The following is a 16638-nucleotide window of genomic DNA, read 5'->3' as shown; positions in this document are numbered from 1 at the left end:
ATGGTCAAAGTTACCTTTGGCTGTTTCCTTTGTTACAAGGGGTCATCACCATGAGTAGCTTTGCATATTTGATTTGGCAATTTTCTTTATGCCAGATGCCCTTACTAAAGCAACCCTCAAGAGATTTGTGTCTCCTCCTGGGATCAAATGAGAGATTTTTGACTTTTATTTAATCAACTAAACTTTTCGTCATATGTGTTTTTCACCATTTGTATAAACAACTTATCAAATTGCTCATTTTCAGCTGGGTTTTTCTGTCTTATTCAACTTGTGTCTTGTGGTATTAGTATAGCCAGTTTCCTTAATATTAGCTATACTGACAAAGACAGAGACACAGAGCTCTCCCTAAACACAGACATTTAGAACTTTCTGTTTGTGACAGGCAGCCAATCACAAGATAGTTGGCTGAGAGTGAGGTTTTCCTAAAAGGGAGACAAGCTCAAACACTTTCTTTCTGACAAAGGATGAACTCAGACTTCAGCTGTTGCCAATAAAAAAAGTTAAAAAGGATCATGCAGGGAACTACAAATCATTCAATGTGCTATTCAACAAAGACAATAATCATAATAATATGGAGTTAGAATAAAGCATATTGAGTACCCTTTACGTGCCTTCTTTTCTGTGGCGATCGTGGCTCAAGAGTTGGCAGTTCGTCTTGTAATTGGAAGGTTGCCGGTTCGAGCCCCAGATTGGACAGTCTCGGTCGTTGTGTCCTTGGGCAAGACACTTTACCCACCGCCTACTGGTGATGGCCAGAGGGGCCGATGGTGCGACATGGCAGCCTCGCTTCTGTTAGTCTGCCCCAGGGCAGCTGTGGCTACAACTGTAGCTTGCCTCTACCAGTGTGTGAATATGAGAGTGAATGAATAGTGGAATTGTAAAGCGCTTTGAGGTTCTCAAAAAGCGCTATATAAATGCAATCCATTATTATTCTTTTCAGTTAACTTTTGTTCACATGATTTGTCTAAATTATAACAACAAAAAATGATGTTTCAATCATCCATCCTTTACTATTTATTGATGCTGCTTTTTTTGTTTTTTATATTTTCTATATTCTTCGAGGTTTTGGTACTTGCAGTATAGATGTAGACAGTATGCCCAGAGAAGGGGGTATGATGTGACAAGCCATCCATGTTAATGCCACAGCAATAAACTGTAAAATGGGTGTGATGATTTGTGGTATGTGCCGTAGCGTATTGATATAAATATTTGGTGTTGCTAATAGCAACTTCAAGTCAATACACTGAACTTCCATTCAGTTTCAGATTCATAGAAACTGACTCAAAATGTGCATAACACAGGCAGTGTCATGGACAGAGCAAGCCTGGGATTAATTGCTCAAGTCCCACACCATTGTTGTTGTTTTTTTTTTTTTTTGCATGATTCATTGTTGATACTAATCCTTTATTACCACAAGATTGGCCACATTTCTCATTGGCTTTAAGATTGGCTGTCCCTTGCAAATAGAAAATTTAAACAAGTGGTTGGAGATGCAATGCTAACAGCCAGAACTATATGCTTAAAATGACCATGTTAAGGTCATCTGCTTTTGGTGATATCATGCAGATCCAGAAGTACAGAAAATAAGGAAAGACAAAGGTATATTTTAAAGTGCTTTGGTGGGTTTCAGTTTTTTAAACACAAATAACTGACGCCACCTGTCATACAGTTTAGTTGTCTTGAATTATTAATTTCCCAGCAGCTCTAAAGAAAGCAAGTAGATGAAATATGTTTTTGGCTGGAAAGAAGAGCTCCGTTCAAAATATTTTGGGTGTCTCGCATACGGTCAAAGATTTTTCTCCATTGAAAGAGCTGAAAGCTTGTTTATTTGTATGCAATCCTGAGGGGCTTGCACCCTCCTCTGTCACAGTCTATCTGTGTCACACACACACACACCTGTCTTCCTGAGTCAGATCTGTAGCTATGAATAATGGAAGAGTGGGCTGAGGTCAGACTGTTCAAGTGCAGGGGAAAGAGGGGAGACTCTTGCTTAAGCATCCCAGTCATATTTAATAAGTCAGAGAACAAACTCATCTTCCAAAAACTAGGCCAAATCACGCAACAATACGATATCGCCTTAGACTGCCACTTGTAACATCTGGGTGACTAAAAATGTAAGAAAGTTACCACCATTATAAAGTTATAGTTGGTGGTTCAAATACACACCCAGTCAGCTGGGAGAACAAGTTCTGGGGAGATTTAAGGTCACTGTCTCCTCGTGTAATTACTAATGATGACGATGGTGATGATAATATGCCCTTGTGCAGAGCTCATCTGATGAGGACTGACACAGCACCTCACCATTTTTTCTTGGGGGGTGAGGGGGTCTCTAGGGTTGATGCTAAACCATGGCATCAACCCATCCATCCAGCTATCCTTTTCCTCCTGCTTATCTAGGGTTTGGTCGAGGTGGCAACACCCTAAGCAGCTATCAGACATCCCTCTATATTATATCAAGTGATTTTATTTTACTAACTTATTATAGTCTATGTACAGTGTCTTAAATTGTAAATTGTATCTGTTGCATTATTATGTAGGCAAATTGGAAAGCAAAAAATGAACCCTTTTAGAAACTGTTTCTCAGCCATTGTTGCTCAACGCTAATTCCACCACATTGTTGAACAAAGACTACTGCTGTTCTGCAGAGACCGTCATGTGTGCCTTTGTGACAAAAAATGGATGTCTGCTGCCACTTAGTGTATATACTGTGTCATTACAACCAATAACACATTCTAGTGCACACTGAAGCTGTTGGGTGCAGTTTACAGTGCTAGATTACCATCTAGCGGACACTATGGGTACCAGACATCTATTTTTATTATTATTATTATCATTACTACTACTAATCATTTTACCATATTTATATATATATCAATTTAACACTTTATTCTACCTGTTCAGCATGTGTGGGTGTCGCAAAAAAGGACGTAGAAATAGTGGTATTCAATTTTTTCTTTATTCTGATCATCATTACAGAACATACAATAATCAACAAAGTGCATGTGACACATAAAACAGCTCAATATTCATGGAGTGACATTGTGCATTTTGTTGCATGTATAATTACTTTTACATTTATACAAACAAAGATGTTCAAATCATACACGCTACCTTAACCTGTTTATTGCTTATACTCCTCTGCACCCCTCTACATGCATTTCACAGCAAAGGACAAGTTGCATCTAGAGCATTACAGTCTCCAGTAGTTATTACAGGCTGCAAACCATGTTGTAGGGAGGTAAAAGTTTGTTGCCCGGGCTTGTCTCTACAATAGAAAGATACAATATGAATGTTTCATTGAGCTTTATCAATAAATCATAGTTAAAGACAGACTGGAAACCAAGAACGAACTGTTGGATAGTATTCATGAGTTTGAGTGTGCGCCTTCATGAAGGTGTGCTGAGGTACATCTGCAAAGCAGGGGTGAAGATAAGGATAGTTCCCAGGATTGACACTGTTAGGAAGGCCCACAGGAAAATTCTGTCCAGCACCTGAGCCACAAATTTCCAGTCTTGTACAACCTGATGAAACAAAGAGAGACACAGAAACACAAAAGTACACAGGTGTGAGTCTGTGTTGGCGCCAAACATTTTTTTCACAGTAAAACATCCCTCATTAGGGACATGTAAATGACTCTGTGCCACTTCTGTAACAGTAAACAGATGATGTAACACGCATCCAACCCAATTCGTCCCACATCTAGTCTCCCGTTTGGCCACGCCCACCTCTCTTATAAAGTGCTCCTTTTTGATATGACGGCTGATGTAGCGAACGGAATTTGTGGCTTTCTCCAGCATTGCCAACCAAGCTTGGTTTTCATCCTCCTTCCCTCCATGGGGGCCTCTCTGCTGACCGCCACAGTGCCCAGGAACGCCCCTCCTACCCGCACCTCGACGGGGCTTCAGCTCTGGGCTTAGCATCTCAATGTCTGGGAAGTGGTATCTGCAGATAATGACACTAAATCTGTTATTTTATTTCTTTTATTTTGCATGTGTAGCTGCTAACTGAAACTGTTAGGCTTCGAAGGTTAGTTGGAAATTTTATAACTAACTCTCTTAACTAATATTTGTTTAACTAAAGCTGATCTTTGTTACCTGTCTGTGTGTCCCCTCATGCAAAGGAGTCTGGGCAGTCTCTGAAGAAAGAGGCTCTTTACCCAGGGTGCCATGGGGTGATAGGTGGCAGAGGAGCGATGGTGGACGTTAATCACAAAGACAGTGACAATAATGGAGAATGTGACAAAGATCATGATGAAGAGCAGGTACTCTCCAATTAGTGGGATCACCTGTAAATGTAAAGATGAGACAGGTATTCAGCTGTGTACAAACATCAGTAATACTTCCATCCATCCAGCTATCTTTTTTCTTCCACTTATCTGGGGCTCTGTCAAGGTGGCAACAGCCTAAGCAGATACCAGACCTCCCTCTCCCGAACCACCTCCTCCAGCTACCTCCTCCAGCTTATCCAGGGGAGCACCAAAGTATATCCTGGGTCTACCCCGGGTCCGTCCCCAGTAGGACATCCCCAGCTGTAAATGTCATTCTTTCGATCACTAACCAAAGCTCGTGACCATAGGTGAGGGTGTGGACGCAGGTCGACCAGTAAATCAAGAGCGCCCCTAAACTATCTTTTCACCACTTTGGACTGGTGCAGCATCCATATAACTGCAGCAGTGGCCCCAATCTGTCCGTTACTTCCCCATTATCATTACTCATGAACAAGACTGTAGGATAGTTCCTCCACTCACTAATCAGCAAAATTTGGAATATTAGCCAAATTTAAAGAAAAATTTATGTCATGTAGTAGTGGTTTAAGAGACCTGAGTTTGTTTCACTGGCTTTTTAGGATGCACTGTATATAACATAAATAAATTCTTTTGATTCCTTGTGGTAGAATTTACTTTTTCTCATGTACTCTGCAGAAGATTACAAGTCTTTTGTGCATTATGTTTGAAAAGACCTCTGCTCAGGCTCGTGGCTACTAAATGACTGGAATTACGTGACATCATATAACTCAGTGTACCTCCTAGACTCCAAGATGTATAAGTCGTTTCACCTTAGCAACTCTATCAGGAGATTCAAGGAGCTGTTAATGAAGCAGAGACTGTACCCACCCACATGTTTCAGATAAGAGCTATAGTTTAACACTGTAAGATGCCAGTGTAGATGTTTAAAATACAATTTCATGCCTTTTTTTTCTTTTTTTGCTGTCATGGATGAAATTTGTTTATATTTAACAAAAATTGCTTTAAAAATATTTAATGATGAACAAAGTGCATTTCTGATGTGTTTCAAAGCTTGTTAAATATAGATTTTATTCATTTGCAAAAAAATACTAATTAGTCTAATACATTTAAAAAGCATGGTACACATTTTAAGAACTTTTATAGCATTTCTACTTACTTCTTGTTTAAACTATCCTCTGTAATAACATATTAACCCTGAATAAAACATTCAGGCAACATTATAATAGTCTATGAAATATGCCTCGTAGTGGGCTACAGACTGAAAAGTCATTGATTCTGTCATTGCCTTTGAAAGTAGTTTTTTCTGAAGGCTTTTTTGTTTTTCTCTGCTGCTTGGTTAATAGAGCTGACATGCAGTTCAAACAGCAGGTAATTGAGAAGGTTGGGGTTGTGCTCCATTTTAATTAGAGCATGCTGTAATTAAGATTGTAGTTAGGATAACTGAACACAGAAGAAAGAAAAATGGATTCAAAAATAAATAAATAATAATCATAATATAGCCCAGTAAAAACTTGACTATGGAGAAACACTGACATAGATTACCCACCTTTGAGGATGAAGGGATAATTTCTTCTATGACCAGCAGGAACACAGTGAGCGATACCAGCACCGATGTTGAAAGTGAAAGTTTCTCTCCTTCGTCTGATGGCAAATAGAATACCAGCACAGTAAGGAAGGACAGGCCAAGGCAGGGGATGATGAGGAAGAGGGTGTAGAACAAGGGCAACCTTTTAAGGATGAAGGAGTATGTGACAAATGGATACCAGTAAACCCCATCCCTCCTACTTCCCTTTACTCCAGTGGCATTGAGGATCTCCCATTCGCCATTATCAAAGAAGTCTTTACGATCCACGTAGTGGTCCACCAGGACAAGATCCACCATATTTCCATCATAAGTCCAGGAACCGAACTTCATGGAGCAGTTCTGTCGGTCAAAGGGGAAGAAGGTGACATCCATGGTGCAGGACGACTTATAGCTGGCGGGTGGAGTCCATGTTATGGTGCCATCCCAGCGCACAATGGCTTTAGTCATCAGTGAACCTTCAAAGCGACCATCAGCACTGGGAGAAAATGGAAAGAAATGGAAAAGAGAGAGGAAAAAAGGCTGAAGTCACAAAAGTGAGGCAAGGGAGGCAAAAAACAAAGCCACTGAGCAATGCCTCAGAATGTGGTACCAATGTGTGTAGAGTGTTGTGCAACTCACTTTTCATACAGAACAATATCAGGCAGCCATATTGTCTCCGAAGGCACTCTGATAGAGGTAATGCCCCCATAATCATCAGGGTTCCACTTCAGCTTCACATCAACCCACTCCTATAAAAACACAAACAATACCACAATGACCCACTGATACATTAAGCCTACAAGCTAAGTGCATGCAGTTTCTGCACACATGGTACTGTCCATGGTACCATCCATGCGCAGCACCATGGACAGCACCAGGCAGGTCGCTCAGCAGGAATGGAACGGACACTAGAATATGTTTTCCACCAGTATACTTCTCCTTATTTTTAAGGAGAAGTATACTGGTGATTTTACTTGCAAATACAATCTAAGATTATTTATTTTTTGCCCTTGTCATTGTGGTTTAAAAAAACGACTTTCTATTTCTATCAAGAGCTCACTCGCAGAATTTTTACTAAATAATTTATAATTAGAATAATTAACACTAAAGAAACTGTACAATGCGGCAGATATAAAGTAATGTTTACAATCAGGTGTAAACAGTAATAAGAATGGGACCAATTCTTAATACTTTTTTGCTGTTCTTTTGCTGATCTGACGTCTGATATCTCTTGTAGAAAGTAACACTAGTGTGAGACATTTTAAAGGATGGATTGGGAATCATTAAAAGGTTATTACTGAAAGGCTGAAAATTAAAAAAAGGCAAAAGCAGTATGTAAAGGTTAAAGCTACCCCCATCTATTATATATCTATGCATGTTTATTATCTTTATCTATTATACATCTTGTGTCAGCCAATTTACTATTGACCAAGGCCAGAGATGTATTGTTCCGTGAGTCCGACACAGGTTTCAAAAGATCATCTCTTGCTGTAGTGCAGTCATTCAGGATCCAGCCTCCTCTTAAATGGACTTTGAACCTCTCCAAATGTAATAAAATATACAAAAGCAAAATTTAACAGTGTGTTAAAGATGGGCACATTTCTTGCCTCTCCTCACAATGTGCCTCTGGAAATATGCGTAAATGGAAAATGTTTTATTGAGATTCATGTGCTCAAGTTTTATTGTCTTTTAAAAATAATAATAATAAATCGATAATTACTCCATAATAATCATTATTTTATATATACACAATGGTACATTTATGCCTTTATTTAATCATGTAGTCTCATTCATTTATATCTTCTTGTCCATGGACACCAAAAAAAACCCTTACCAAAATGTGAATAATAACAGTAAAAATTAGCTTACTGAAAATTAAAGATCCTATAATTTGTAAGCAGTAGAGCTAGTATTCACCTGCCAGAGCCAAACATTTGTAGTCATTAGCTGGTTCTTTTCATCCTGCAAGACAAAAAAAGAATAAAATACCAAGTTCATTATTTATAAATCTACTTACTTGAAATGATAAATGAAGATAATGAGGAGGTGAGCAGCAAACCCAAAGCTGGAGACAAAAAGCTGAGTGGCATTGAAGAAAGGACATAAGCCTAAAAAGGTTGATGGGTTAATTGCTTCTTCAGCTTCCTACTTAATAAGTGCAGTGGAACAGCTTTTGGGGTCTCGCACATATTTTAGAGTTTCTCACTTTTGAGTACAAACAATATTAGACAAAAAAAAAAAGAGATAGGTTACTCCAAATGACACTTTCACTTGGAAAATAGTATATAATAATGACATGGTTTACTATTGCTGTGATCTTACTCCTATCTTGTGCTATACAAAATAATGAAACCCACTGTATAAAAACACATTTGAGAGGGTGGTAGAGGATTACCAGGAGAAGGTCAAAGACAGAATACATTCCATGTGGAGTTTGAGAGCAGAAAAAGTATAAAGTATTAAGAAAGATGAAAATCTATGAAATCGATTTTGTCTACTCTCGTGAGCTTGTGAGGCATACCTGACTGCAACATTTAATTAATTTGGTATAAATATTTGCAGTTTAGACAGAAAACCAGAAGATGGCACTCTTCTAAATGTTATCTTTTCAGGGAGAAGTACAAATGTGAAATGCTGATGTAGTAAAACTGTTGCCCTCTTTAGACTTGGGACAAGCAGCTTTGTGAGCACATACTTGTGTGAATAATAAATGAAATCTGATTCCTCTCAGCTTGATGGCCTCATTACTTCCTCTCCCACTGCATGTACAAGTCCACTTTGGACTTCACTTTTAGTCTTTCTTCTTCTCTCTTTGTTGTTACTCTCTCTTCCTTTTGAGGTCCTTTAAATCCCTCTCGACACCCTTCTCCTTGTTTATCCTCACTGAAGGCTTCATCTCTACAATAATTTGTTTTTTACCTCCATATATAACATTTACACCTATTGTAAGCTCCATCTGTCTATTGCCTTGCTTACCTATCTTCTAGTTCTCCTGCTGCTGTCTCTCCTCTTTTCTTATTTCCACACACTCCTCTCTCTTGTTCCTGTGAATAACCCATTTCTCCTCAGACGATTATAACAGGATTGTATTAACCGTATTACATATTAATCTATGTTAATTTATGCAGAGTCACAGACACAGCTGTGTATTCACCTGAATCTACTTTGCTCAAGAATTTGATCAATACCAACTGACAAAATTACCCAAATCCTTGTAATTGTGACCTAATATTATATAAAAATATTGGGTAGAGTAAGCAGTGTCAACAAGCAGAGGCAATGTATAGAGCAATTTAACTAACTTGGCATTACTATACACACTGTATACCTCCTGCAGGTTTATGGATGTGCATGTTATTTCCTCACCACATCAACCAGCTGTGAGATCTTTAGTCCAAAGCGTACAGTGATGGTGTCATTGGCGTGCTGAACAGGCCGCACCCACTTCTGGTAACCTCTGAAAAGGTTCCTCAGCAGAGAATCCTCCAACTCTGCCAGCGACACAAAATCTTCCTGGACTGGAAGGAGGGGGAGAAGGTAGTAGGGATAAGGCCAGAAAGGAAAAATGTAAGACTGTTGTACGTCGTAAAAAGCAGGAGCAGCTGCCACACACTTGTAAAGGAATAGATGTGCTTCTGGAATCAATGCAGATCACTACACACATCACATAAACCTTTTGTGTCACTATTTATGGGGTAAAACTGTGGAATAGTTTTACTATAGATCTACAGCAATGCTCACGAATTAGTAAGTTCATGAAAATACTTCGAAAACTGATTTTGGAAGAATATGATACCGATAAAGATGATCACCCATTGTATGTATAAAAATATCAAATTATATCCAAATTATATCAATCACGGTAGCCATGTTTATATAGGTTCTCCTCGTGTATTGTGTGGAGTATGTGATGATGGGAATTAGGTGAATTATGTGGGATCAATAAGATGTTGAGCAGGGGTAGGAATTAATAAGTATGTTCATACTTCTTCCTACTCCTTTTCAGACCAAACAGTGTTACATTATGTCAGACGATTTTGTTTTATTTCATTATATTTTTTTTTTGTTTATCTGAACACATACGTGTGTGTGTGTGTATATCTACATATATATTCGTATCTGTAAATGAAAATATATGTAGTGTGTATATATTGTTTTTTTGTTTTATATGTCTGAAACAAATAAAGATACAATACAATACAACAATAATTACTCATATTTCACACAGACTGTACCTGAACTTAACATTTGACCCCCCTCTCCTTTTGATGTGTGTAAGTACAATGATTAAACTCAGCTCTTTATTTACCTAAATTAAGGTCATTTACACTCAGTGATTTCACATTCTTTTGACCATTGTGGCTTTCAATGCTGCTCTTCTAACATGCTGTTTCATTACTGTGCAGCTGTGCAAACCTTTTACTGTATAAGACACCGCCACACTAGCAGCTTAGTAAGGCTCAAAATGATGGTGGTAATATGATGATATTTAACAGGTTTCATTTTTACAGTGTTCACATTTACACACTAACACGTCATAGCAAGTTTAGCACTTGGAATCATTTCCAGATATTTTATTTCCTTAATTGTCAAATTACTTTTGAGCCTCTGAAAATAGAGGCCTATGTGTAAAAATGGCTGTCATGGGCTAGCAAGTTAATTTAACACTTGTGTGAGACCCTCTGAATTAATCCACTGTGGTGGCAAAATTATATATAAAAATGTCAAAGGCCCAAACTTTGTTGACCTGATTGTACATCATAAAGTGCATTACTTAAAAATAAAACTAGTTGAACCTCTAAACAGATGGCTACTTACCTCATATACACTCAACATTCATGTGCAAAACAGATCTGCACATAACTGTCACACTTTTCCAAGTTTTACATGTTTAAGTTATGCATGAACGAGCTCTACCACATGTCTCCGGAGTCTCAAAAATAAGTGGGATAAAAAATTAAGTCAGGGCCTTAGAGTCAGGCATGAACACACAGTCAGCCTCGGACTGACAGCTGGTCATGGCCGAGCGAATGCATCTAAGCTCCCAAGGCTGACAAGATGATCATACTGACATGATCACCTCAGACAGAACAATCGCCAGGGGAAACAAAAAGAGCTCAGAGCGCTTTGTGCAGTCAGGCACAAGACATAATAGCCAGTTAAAGAGTGACGCTCATGCTGAACAGGAAACAGTGCAATGAAGGAACAGTGCATTCATTTCAACAAGCCGGGAGATGTTTTTTTTTTTTTTAGGTAAACAGTTATAGAGGAGAACATGCAAGATTATGATGTGAATTTCAGTTTAGTTCATCTTTGCTAAAATATACATGTATGAGTTTGAAACCTAGACTGAGTAGAAAAAAACTACTCTTTGTGTGTAACTAAGATGCAAATGACAGCAGCATCCGTTGGACGCTCAGAGCATTATGTGGTATTTGTACTTGAGAGTCACACAAGAGCCTCCCACAGTAACTCTGTGGCTTTATCAGCTCAAAGCTTGGAGCAATTGTCTGCATAAGAGCCCGATATTTGGCACAGCCTATGGTAGTGTTGCAACAGAAGCTGATAGACAGAAAAGAGAAGTTTGAATCAACAGCCTCTAAAATGAGAGGAATGCTGCAGAGGAGTGGAGAGTGCTGATAAGAGAAAGAGTGAGACAGAGTGACCCAAAGCAATTCCCTCTAGAATATAAGAGAGACAGAAACAGGGGGAAGGGGAGAGGTTGCTACAGAAGGGTACACTAACTGGGGCAAGGGGAATGAGAACAGGCAGAAAAAAAGATAGAAGTGAGAAAACAAACTCCCACTTCCACTTGCATCTTAATGCAGCGACATTGCTCTCTGCTAAGCAATGCAATCTTCTTTTCGTCCTACATTTTGGTATACAGTCGTGATATAATATTTTAGCTGGAGAGGGAGATAAGAAGGGCATCCCTATTTATATAATTATTAATAAATAATATAGGAAACTAGGTTTATTTTAGATTGCATTTAAAATGTAATCTGCAATAATTTATTCTGTTTTTGGCTTTTTGGGAGGGCTATGGTAAATAATGATCTAGTGGCCACAATAATTCGAGCCAAAATGACTTAGCAAGCAAGAACAGCCTTGTAATGAAAGATGACTAGAGACCTGACAGTTGCAATAACAAAAGTTCAGAAGTCCTGAAGTGAAGAGAAAACCTGCCAGAATGACAACGCTTTCAACAGCTCAAGCTTTTATGGTAGAATACCTAGACAGAAGTCACTTGAGTAAAAGAGACTTGTGAGACTGTCAACTCTTTTTATTTTATTTGGTCTTACAAACTTGGTTTCTAACCAGATACTTACTCTAGATTTCATTACATTGGCCTCTAGTAATTCTCTGCAGAATCTTGGAGTCCATTTTGACCGGGACATGTCCTTCAACATGCATATTAAGCTAATATGTAGGACTGCTTTCTTGTATTTGTGCAATATCTATAAAAGAAACAGACTGAGTGGGTCTGAAAGACAAACGGAACTATTTCAGCAGAACTCCAAGCTCCAAGCTCACTCCATGCTTTATTGACTCCCTTGTTGATTCCTTATCAATCATCTCTGAGCCAGAACACAATAAAGAAAATGAGGAAAATGAAAGGCTTGTATATGACTATGCATGCTGGCACTGGTAAAAATAATAAAAGCTTGGAGTCATATCATTCAGATTAATTAGAAAATCTGGAAATGGTTTTCTACTCCCATCCCTACTCATTATCTGGTGGGTACAATCCATGCAATTAACTGTACTGTAGGAATGTGTCTCTGTGTCACGGACAGAGAAATGGGTGAAAGAATAGCAATGATTGCAGCCAAATGCAGAGAGGTCCTTGAAGAAGTTCTGAAATGTAAATACCTCATGAAGTGGTGATGCTGAAACTTAAAGCATGACAGTGAAGTGAAGCATCCAGCTAGGTCAACACTTGCATGGCTTCAGGACAGGTTTCTCATCATTAACCCTACCAAGAGTCTAAACCTAACCCTATGCAATATTTGTAGAAAGACTAAAAGATGAGAGTTTACAGATGCTTCCCATTTAATATAATGGTGCCTGAGAAGAACACCTTGGAAGTATTTCAATAAATTGCCCCAGTTCAGACATGTCCTGTAGAGACTTACCTGTACAGACTCAAAGCTGCCATTGAATCTATAAGGATATGAATGAACATTCTGAATGTTTGTACATATAACAGATATAAATTTGCTTTTTTTTTTTAAAAAAAATTATGCAAACATTTGATAGTTATTGGTCATCAATTGAGGGAAAAAACATGCAAAGGACAAAAAAAATACAGTGTGGGTAAAATGTGAAGGGTGTGTGTGCGTGCATGCATGTGTGTGTGTGTGTGTGTGTGTGTGTGTGCATGGACACAAATATACCGTGTATTTTTTTCATTTTTAGATTCCTCTTGTTCTCTGTTGGGTGTGCTGCCATAAGTTAAAGCACATGCTGTGTTCATACGCAGACAGATTACCTACTATTGCATCAGATCCGCTCTCAGTTTGTAAAGACTTGAAATGGGGCAACAACACACTCAGCTGAATCCATCTATCTCCCATCACAACAGGAAGCAGCCCATCTCGAGATTCTCATCAACAAAAACCCAGGAGCCCCTGTAGTCAAACACCACAGGGATGGATTCCTCTACAAGGGCCAACGCCCTCCCTCAGAGAGACGCTTACTGACCCTGCACTATGTGAGTGTGTGCATATTTGACTGAGCAAAGGTAAAGAGGAAAGTATTGATCAGAACACACACACTGTGATGGTTGGAAGGATGCGGTTGCTTCTCTGTGGGGAAATTATAATGCATTAGGTCGAATGTGTGTGTGTGTGTGTGTGTGTGTGTGTCTGAGAGAGTAAAAGAGATTTGTTGATGATTGATAGAGACAAAGGAGTGACCCAGCATGCAAACATGCACCCTGCCTCCTCCTCAATTTGAAGCACCCCATGGGTGACAACTGGTATGATCACCTTGACGTGACTACCATCTGTTCACATAGAGCGACAGCAGGATGCACCACTGCGAGGGGTAATATGAGAGAAGGAAACTGGAGGGGAACACCTTTTTTGGTCACACACCAGTGCATATGAACAACACTTTAACTTTATATTCTAACTCCACTGTCACTGTTTCAGTCTCAGCAAGTTGACAGAGGTTTTGATGTTTATTGGTCTGTCTGTGTGTCAACAGAATTATGCAAAAACAGTCAAGCTGAACCTCTTAACATTCACCAGGTCACTCATGACATATATGGTAATCACTAGGATTTTCGGGGGGGGGGGGGGGGGGGGGGGTAATTCACATACTAAAGAATCATATTTAAAGAAACTACAGGTTGTATCACTTAACCACTAGGGGACTAATGAAGTATTATCTTTTCATTGTTATAATAATGGAAAAGTAGGAAGCGAGCTTTGAATGCTGAGGGGTAATTTCAGCATTTCCCCTTATCCATGAAAAGTGATTTAAGTGACTCTAAATGTGGCATGGCTGTTGGTGCCAGACAGGCAGGTCTGAGTAGTTCAGAAACTGCTGATCTACAGGGAAGGTTTACAGAGGATGGTATGAAAAAGATAAAATATCCCGTGAGCAGCAGTTCTCGGAGTAAAACTGCCAAGCTGACAGGAAAGCAACAGTAACTCAACTAACCATTCATTACAACCAAAGTATGCAAAGAGCATCTTATAATATACTTTCTTGGCACACTTTGAGCATCATTTAAACACTATGTCCTTCCTAAACATTGTTGCTGACTGCATTCATACCTCTATCGCCACAGTGTACCCATTTTCTGATGGTTTCTTCCAGCAGGATAATGTGCCACGTCACAAAGTTCATACATCGGATCTCATTCCACCTTTGTTATATAATGGAATGGGAGATTCACATTTTTGATGCGCAACTGACATATCTGCAGCATGTAATAGATGCTATAATGTCAGTATGAGCCAAAATCTCTGAAGAAAGCTTCCAGCACCTTGTCCGTCTAAACCATGAAGTATTAAGGCAAAAGGTCAAGGCCACTGAGATGAAGTGGATTTACACAGGCATGTGCACAAACACACAAACAGATAAACAACTTTAGATTGTTAATTTGTGTCTGCGTGTTAAAGTAATATCTGCCCACGCTCACACACACACATGACAGCAGGAAGAAGAGACAGCAGTTTGATCGTGGACTTCTGTTCTGCCATCTCTGTGTCACAGTATTTTGCTCAATATATTTCATATCAAATTCTATGAGGCATAGCCCGCTCACGGCTTTATTATGTAAGGGAATTCTTCTCTCCCATTGCTGTGAATATGTATTGTATTTATACCGTCCCTTATTGTTCTACTGTAGTGTTATAAAGCCCATTCTTAGTCACACATCCCAAGGGGGGGCGCTGTGAACTCACTCTTTAATAAATCATAAACATGCTCTTTCACCTGACCCCATCGTTTTGTCCTGCGCCCTGATTAAAAACTATAATCATATTTAAACTACATAGCATGATCGCCTCTTTTTAAAACACCTTTCTCACTGGGCAGAGCCGTGGCACGTTAGCCAATTAGTGTGAATATTGAGGATATAACGTGTTTCGATTTAACTAGACGCAATTCTCCTGCTCAATCTTCTGTCAGTTTGAGCTTTTGTTTTGTACAAATTAGATTTTCTGTCCTGACAGTTGTGCAGATTCAGCAGTTTAAAGACGAGTGTTTCCAGATTCTTACCTTGCATCGTAGCTTTCCCAAGAGCCACGCAGAACCACAACACCGCAACCGCAAACTTCATCTTTCCTCCTGTCATCAACGAGACCGAGTGGATATTTCCACAGCGAAGATCAAATTATCTGACTGTTCATCCCTGCATGCATCTCAGCAGCCAAGTGGGACCTCCGGAGTGTCACCGCCGTGATGTGCAGTTTAAATAATGAAGGACGGTCGGTTGTTGGTGGCTTTGTACAACACGCACCGCCTTCACGCTGCGAAACACCACCTTGTGTCGAATATGTGTGTGTGTGTGTGTGTGTGTGTGTGTGTGTGTGTGTGTGTGTGTGTGTGTGTGTGTGTGTGTGTTTTGTTTTTTTCCTTGTCTTGGTTCTGTCGCCTGTTGGGTTTCTCTGCACCTTCTTTTCGTGCGTGTCCCGTCGCAGAGATGGATCCTGCCCGAGCCGAGATGGGCTGAGGGCGGGACAGAAGAGGGCTGGCTTGTCATACTGTGGGATGTAGGGGGGAGGACAGATCTGGTCCCCAATCAGAGAAAAAAATAAAGAAATAAAAAATAAAATACATTTCTGTGTGAGCAGTACTAGCCTCTATGATTAGGAAATTACATGCATGGTCTTATTATTAATGTTAAATATTCCAAAGTAGTGCAGCTCAGTGCAATTCGACACTCGTCAAATACGAATGATGCCAAAAAAAAAAAAAAAAAAGCATAATGAAAAAGAAGATTAAACTTGGCTGTGTTGTCTCCAGTTCAGAGTTACAGGTTGTTACATGTTTTATTCAGTGATGAGTGTGGTGGGGAGATGCTCGCTTGAATCTGTTACCCCACCACAAAGTGATGGCATGCTGCACGGACTGCACTTCATCGTCACTTACACGAATATTGCAAGTGTAAGAAAGAGCGGTGGTTTGCATATTCAACAAGTAAGGTAACTCTAAAAACGTTATATAAACCACAAAACTTGAAATAAATACCAAGTAGGTTGTTCCAGAGCTGAATTTCTAGTACATAAAATCCTGTTTGAGTTTTAACAGACAGTGTTTGCTTGCTAAGCCATGACAGGAATAGTACAACAAAGAAGGAATTTAATAATGA

General features: G+C 39.3%; 1 protein-coding gene across 1 annotated transcript; it reads right to left on the bottom strand.

The window, feature by feature from the left end:
• Positions 1-2937: 2937 nt before the first annotated feature.
• LOC146708409 (neuronal acetylcholine receptor subunit non-alpha-3) lies at positions 2938-16009 on the bottom strand. Its single transcript, XM_085460289.1, has 8 exons — positions 15546-16009; positions 9177-9328; positions 7728-7772; positions 6450-6559; positions 5793-6306; positions 4095-4285; positions 3726-3942; positions 2938-3521 (listed from the first exon to the last, which is right to left on the bottom strand). Exons 1-8 carry the CDS (start codon positions 15619-15621, stop codon positions 3387-3389), a joined length of 1440 nt encoding a protein of 479 aa, XP_085316415.1. The 5' UTR covers positions 15622-16009; the 3' UTR covers positions 2938-3386.
• Between the last annotated feature and the right edge of the window lie 629 nt (positions 16010-16638).

This window comes from Copadichromis virginalis, linkage group LG6 (assembly GCF_057382275.1).
Source record: "Copadichromis virginalis isolate Kocher_CV1m ecotype Utaka linkage group LG6, C_Virginalis_male_GT1.1, whole genome shotgun sequence".
NCBI classification, from domain to species: Eukaryota; Metazoa; Chordata; class Actinopteri; order Cichliformes; family Cichlidae; genus Copadichromis; species Copadichromis virginalis.
The sequence above is the reverse complement of the archived record's forward strand: the minus strand, read 5'-3'. Positions and strand labels throughout refer to the sequence as shown.

Coding starts and splice junctions, on each gene's coding strand:
- LOC146708409 (XM_085460289.1), bottom strand. CDS start 15,621: ATGACAGGAGGAAAGATGAAGTTTGCGGTTGCGGTGTTGTGGTTCTGC. Junction 3,943..4,094: donor ATGAGGGGACACACAGACAG/GTAACAAAGATC, acceptor CATTATCTGCAG/ATACCACTTCCCAGACATTG. Junction 3,522..3,725: donor AGGAGCACTTTATAAGAGAG/GTGGGCGTGGCC, acceptor TTGTTTCATCAG/GTTGTACAAGACTGGAAATT.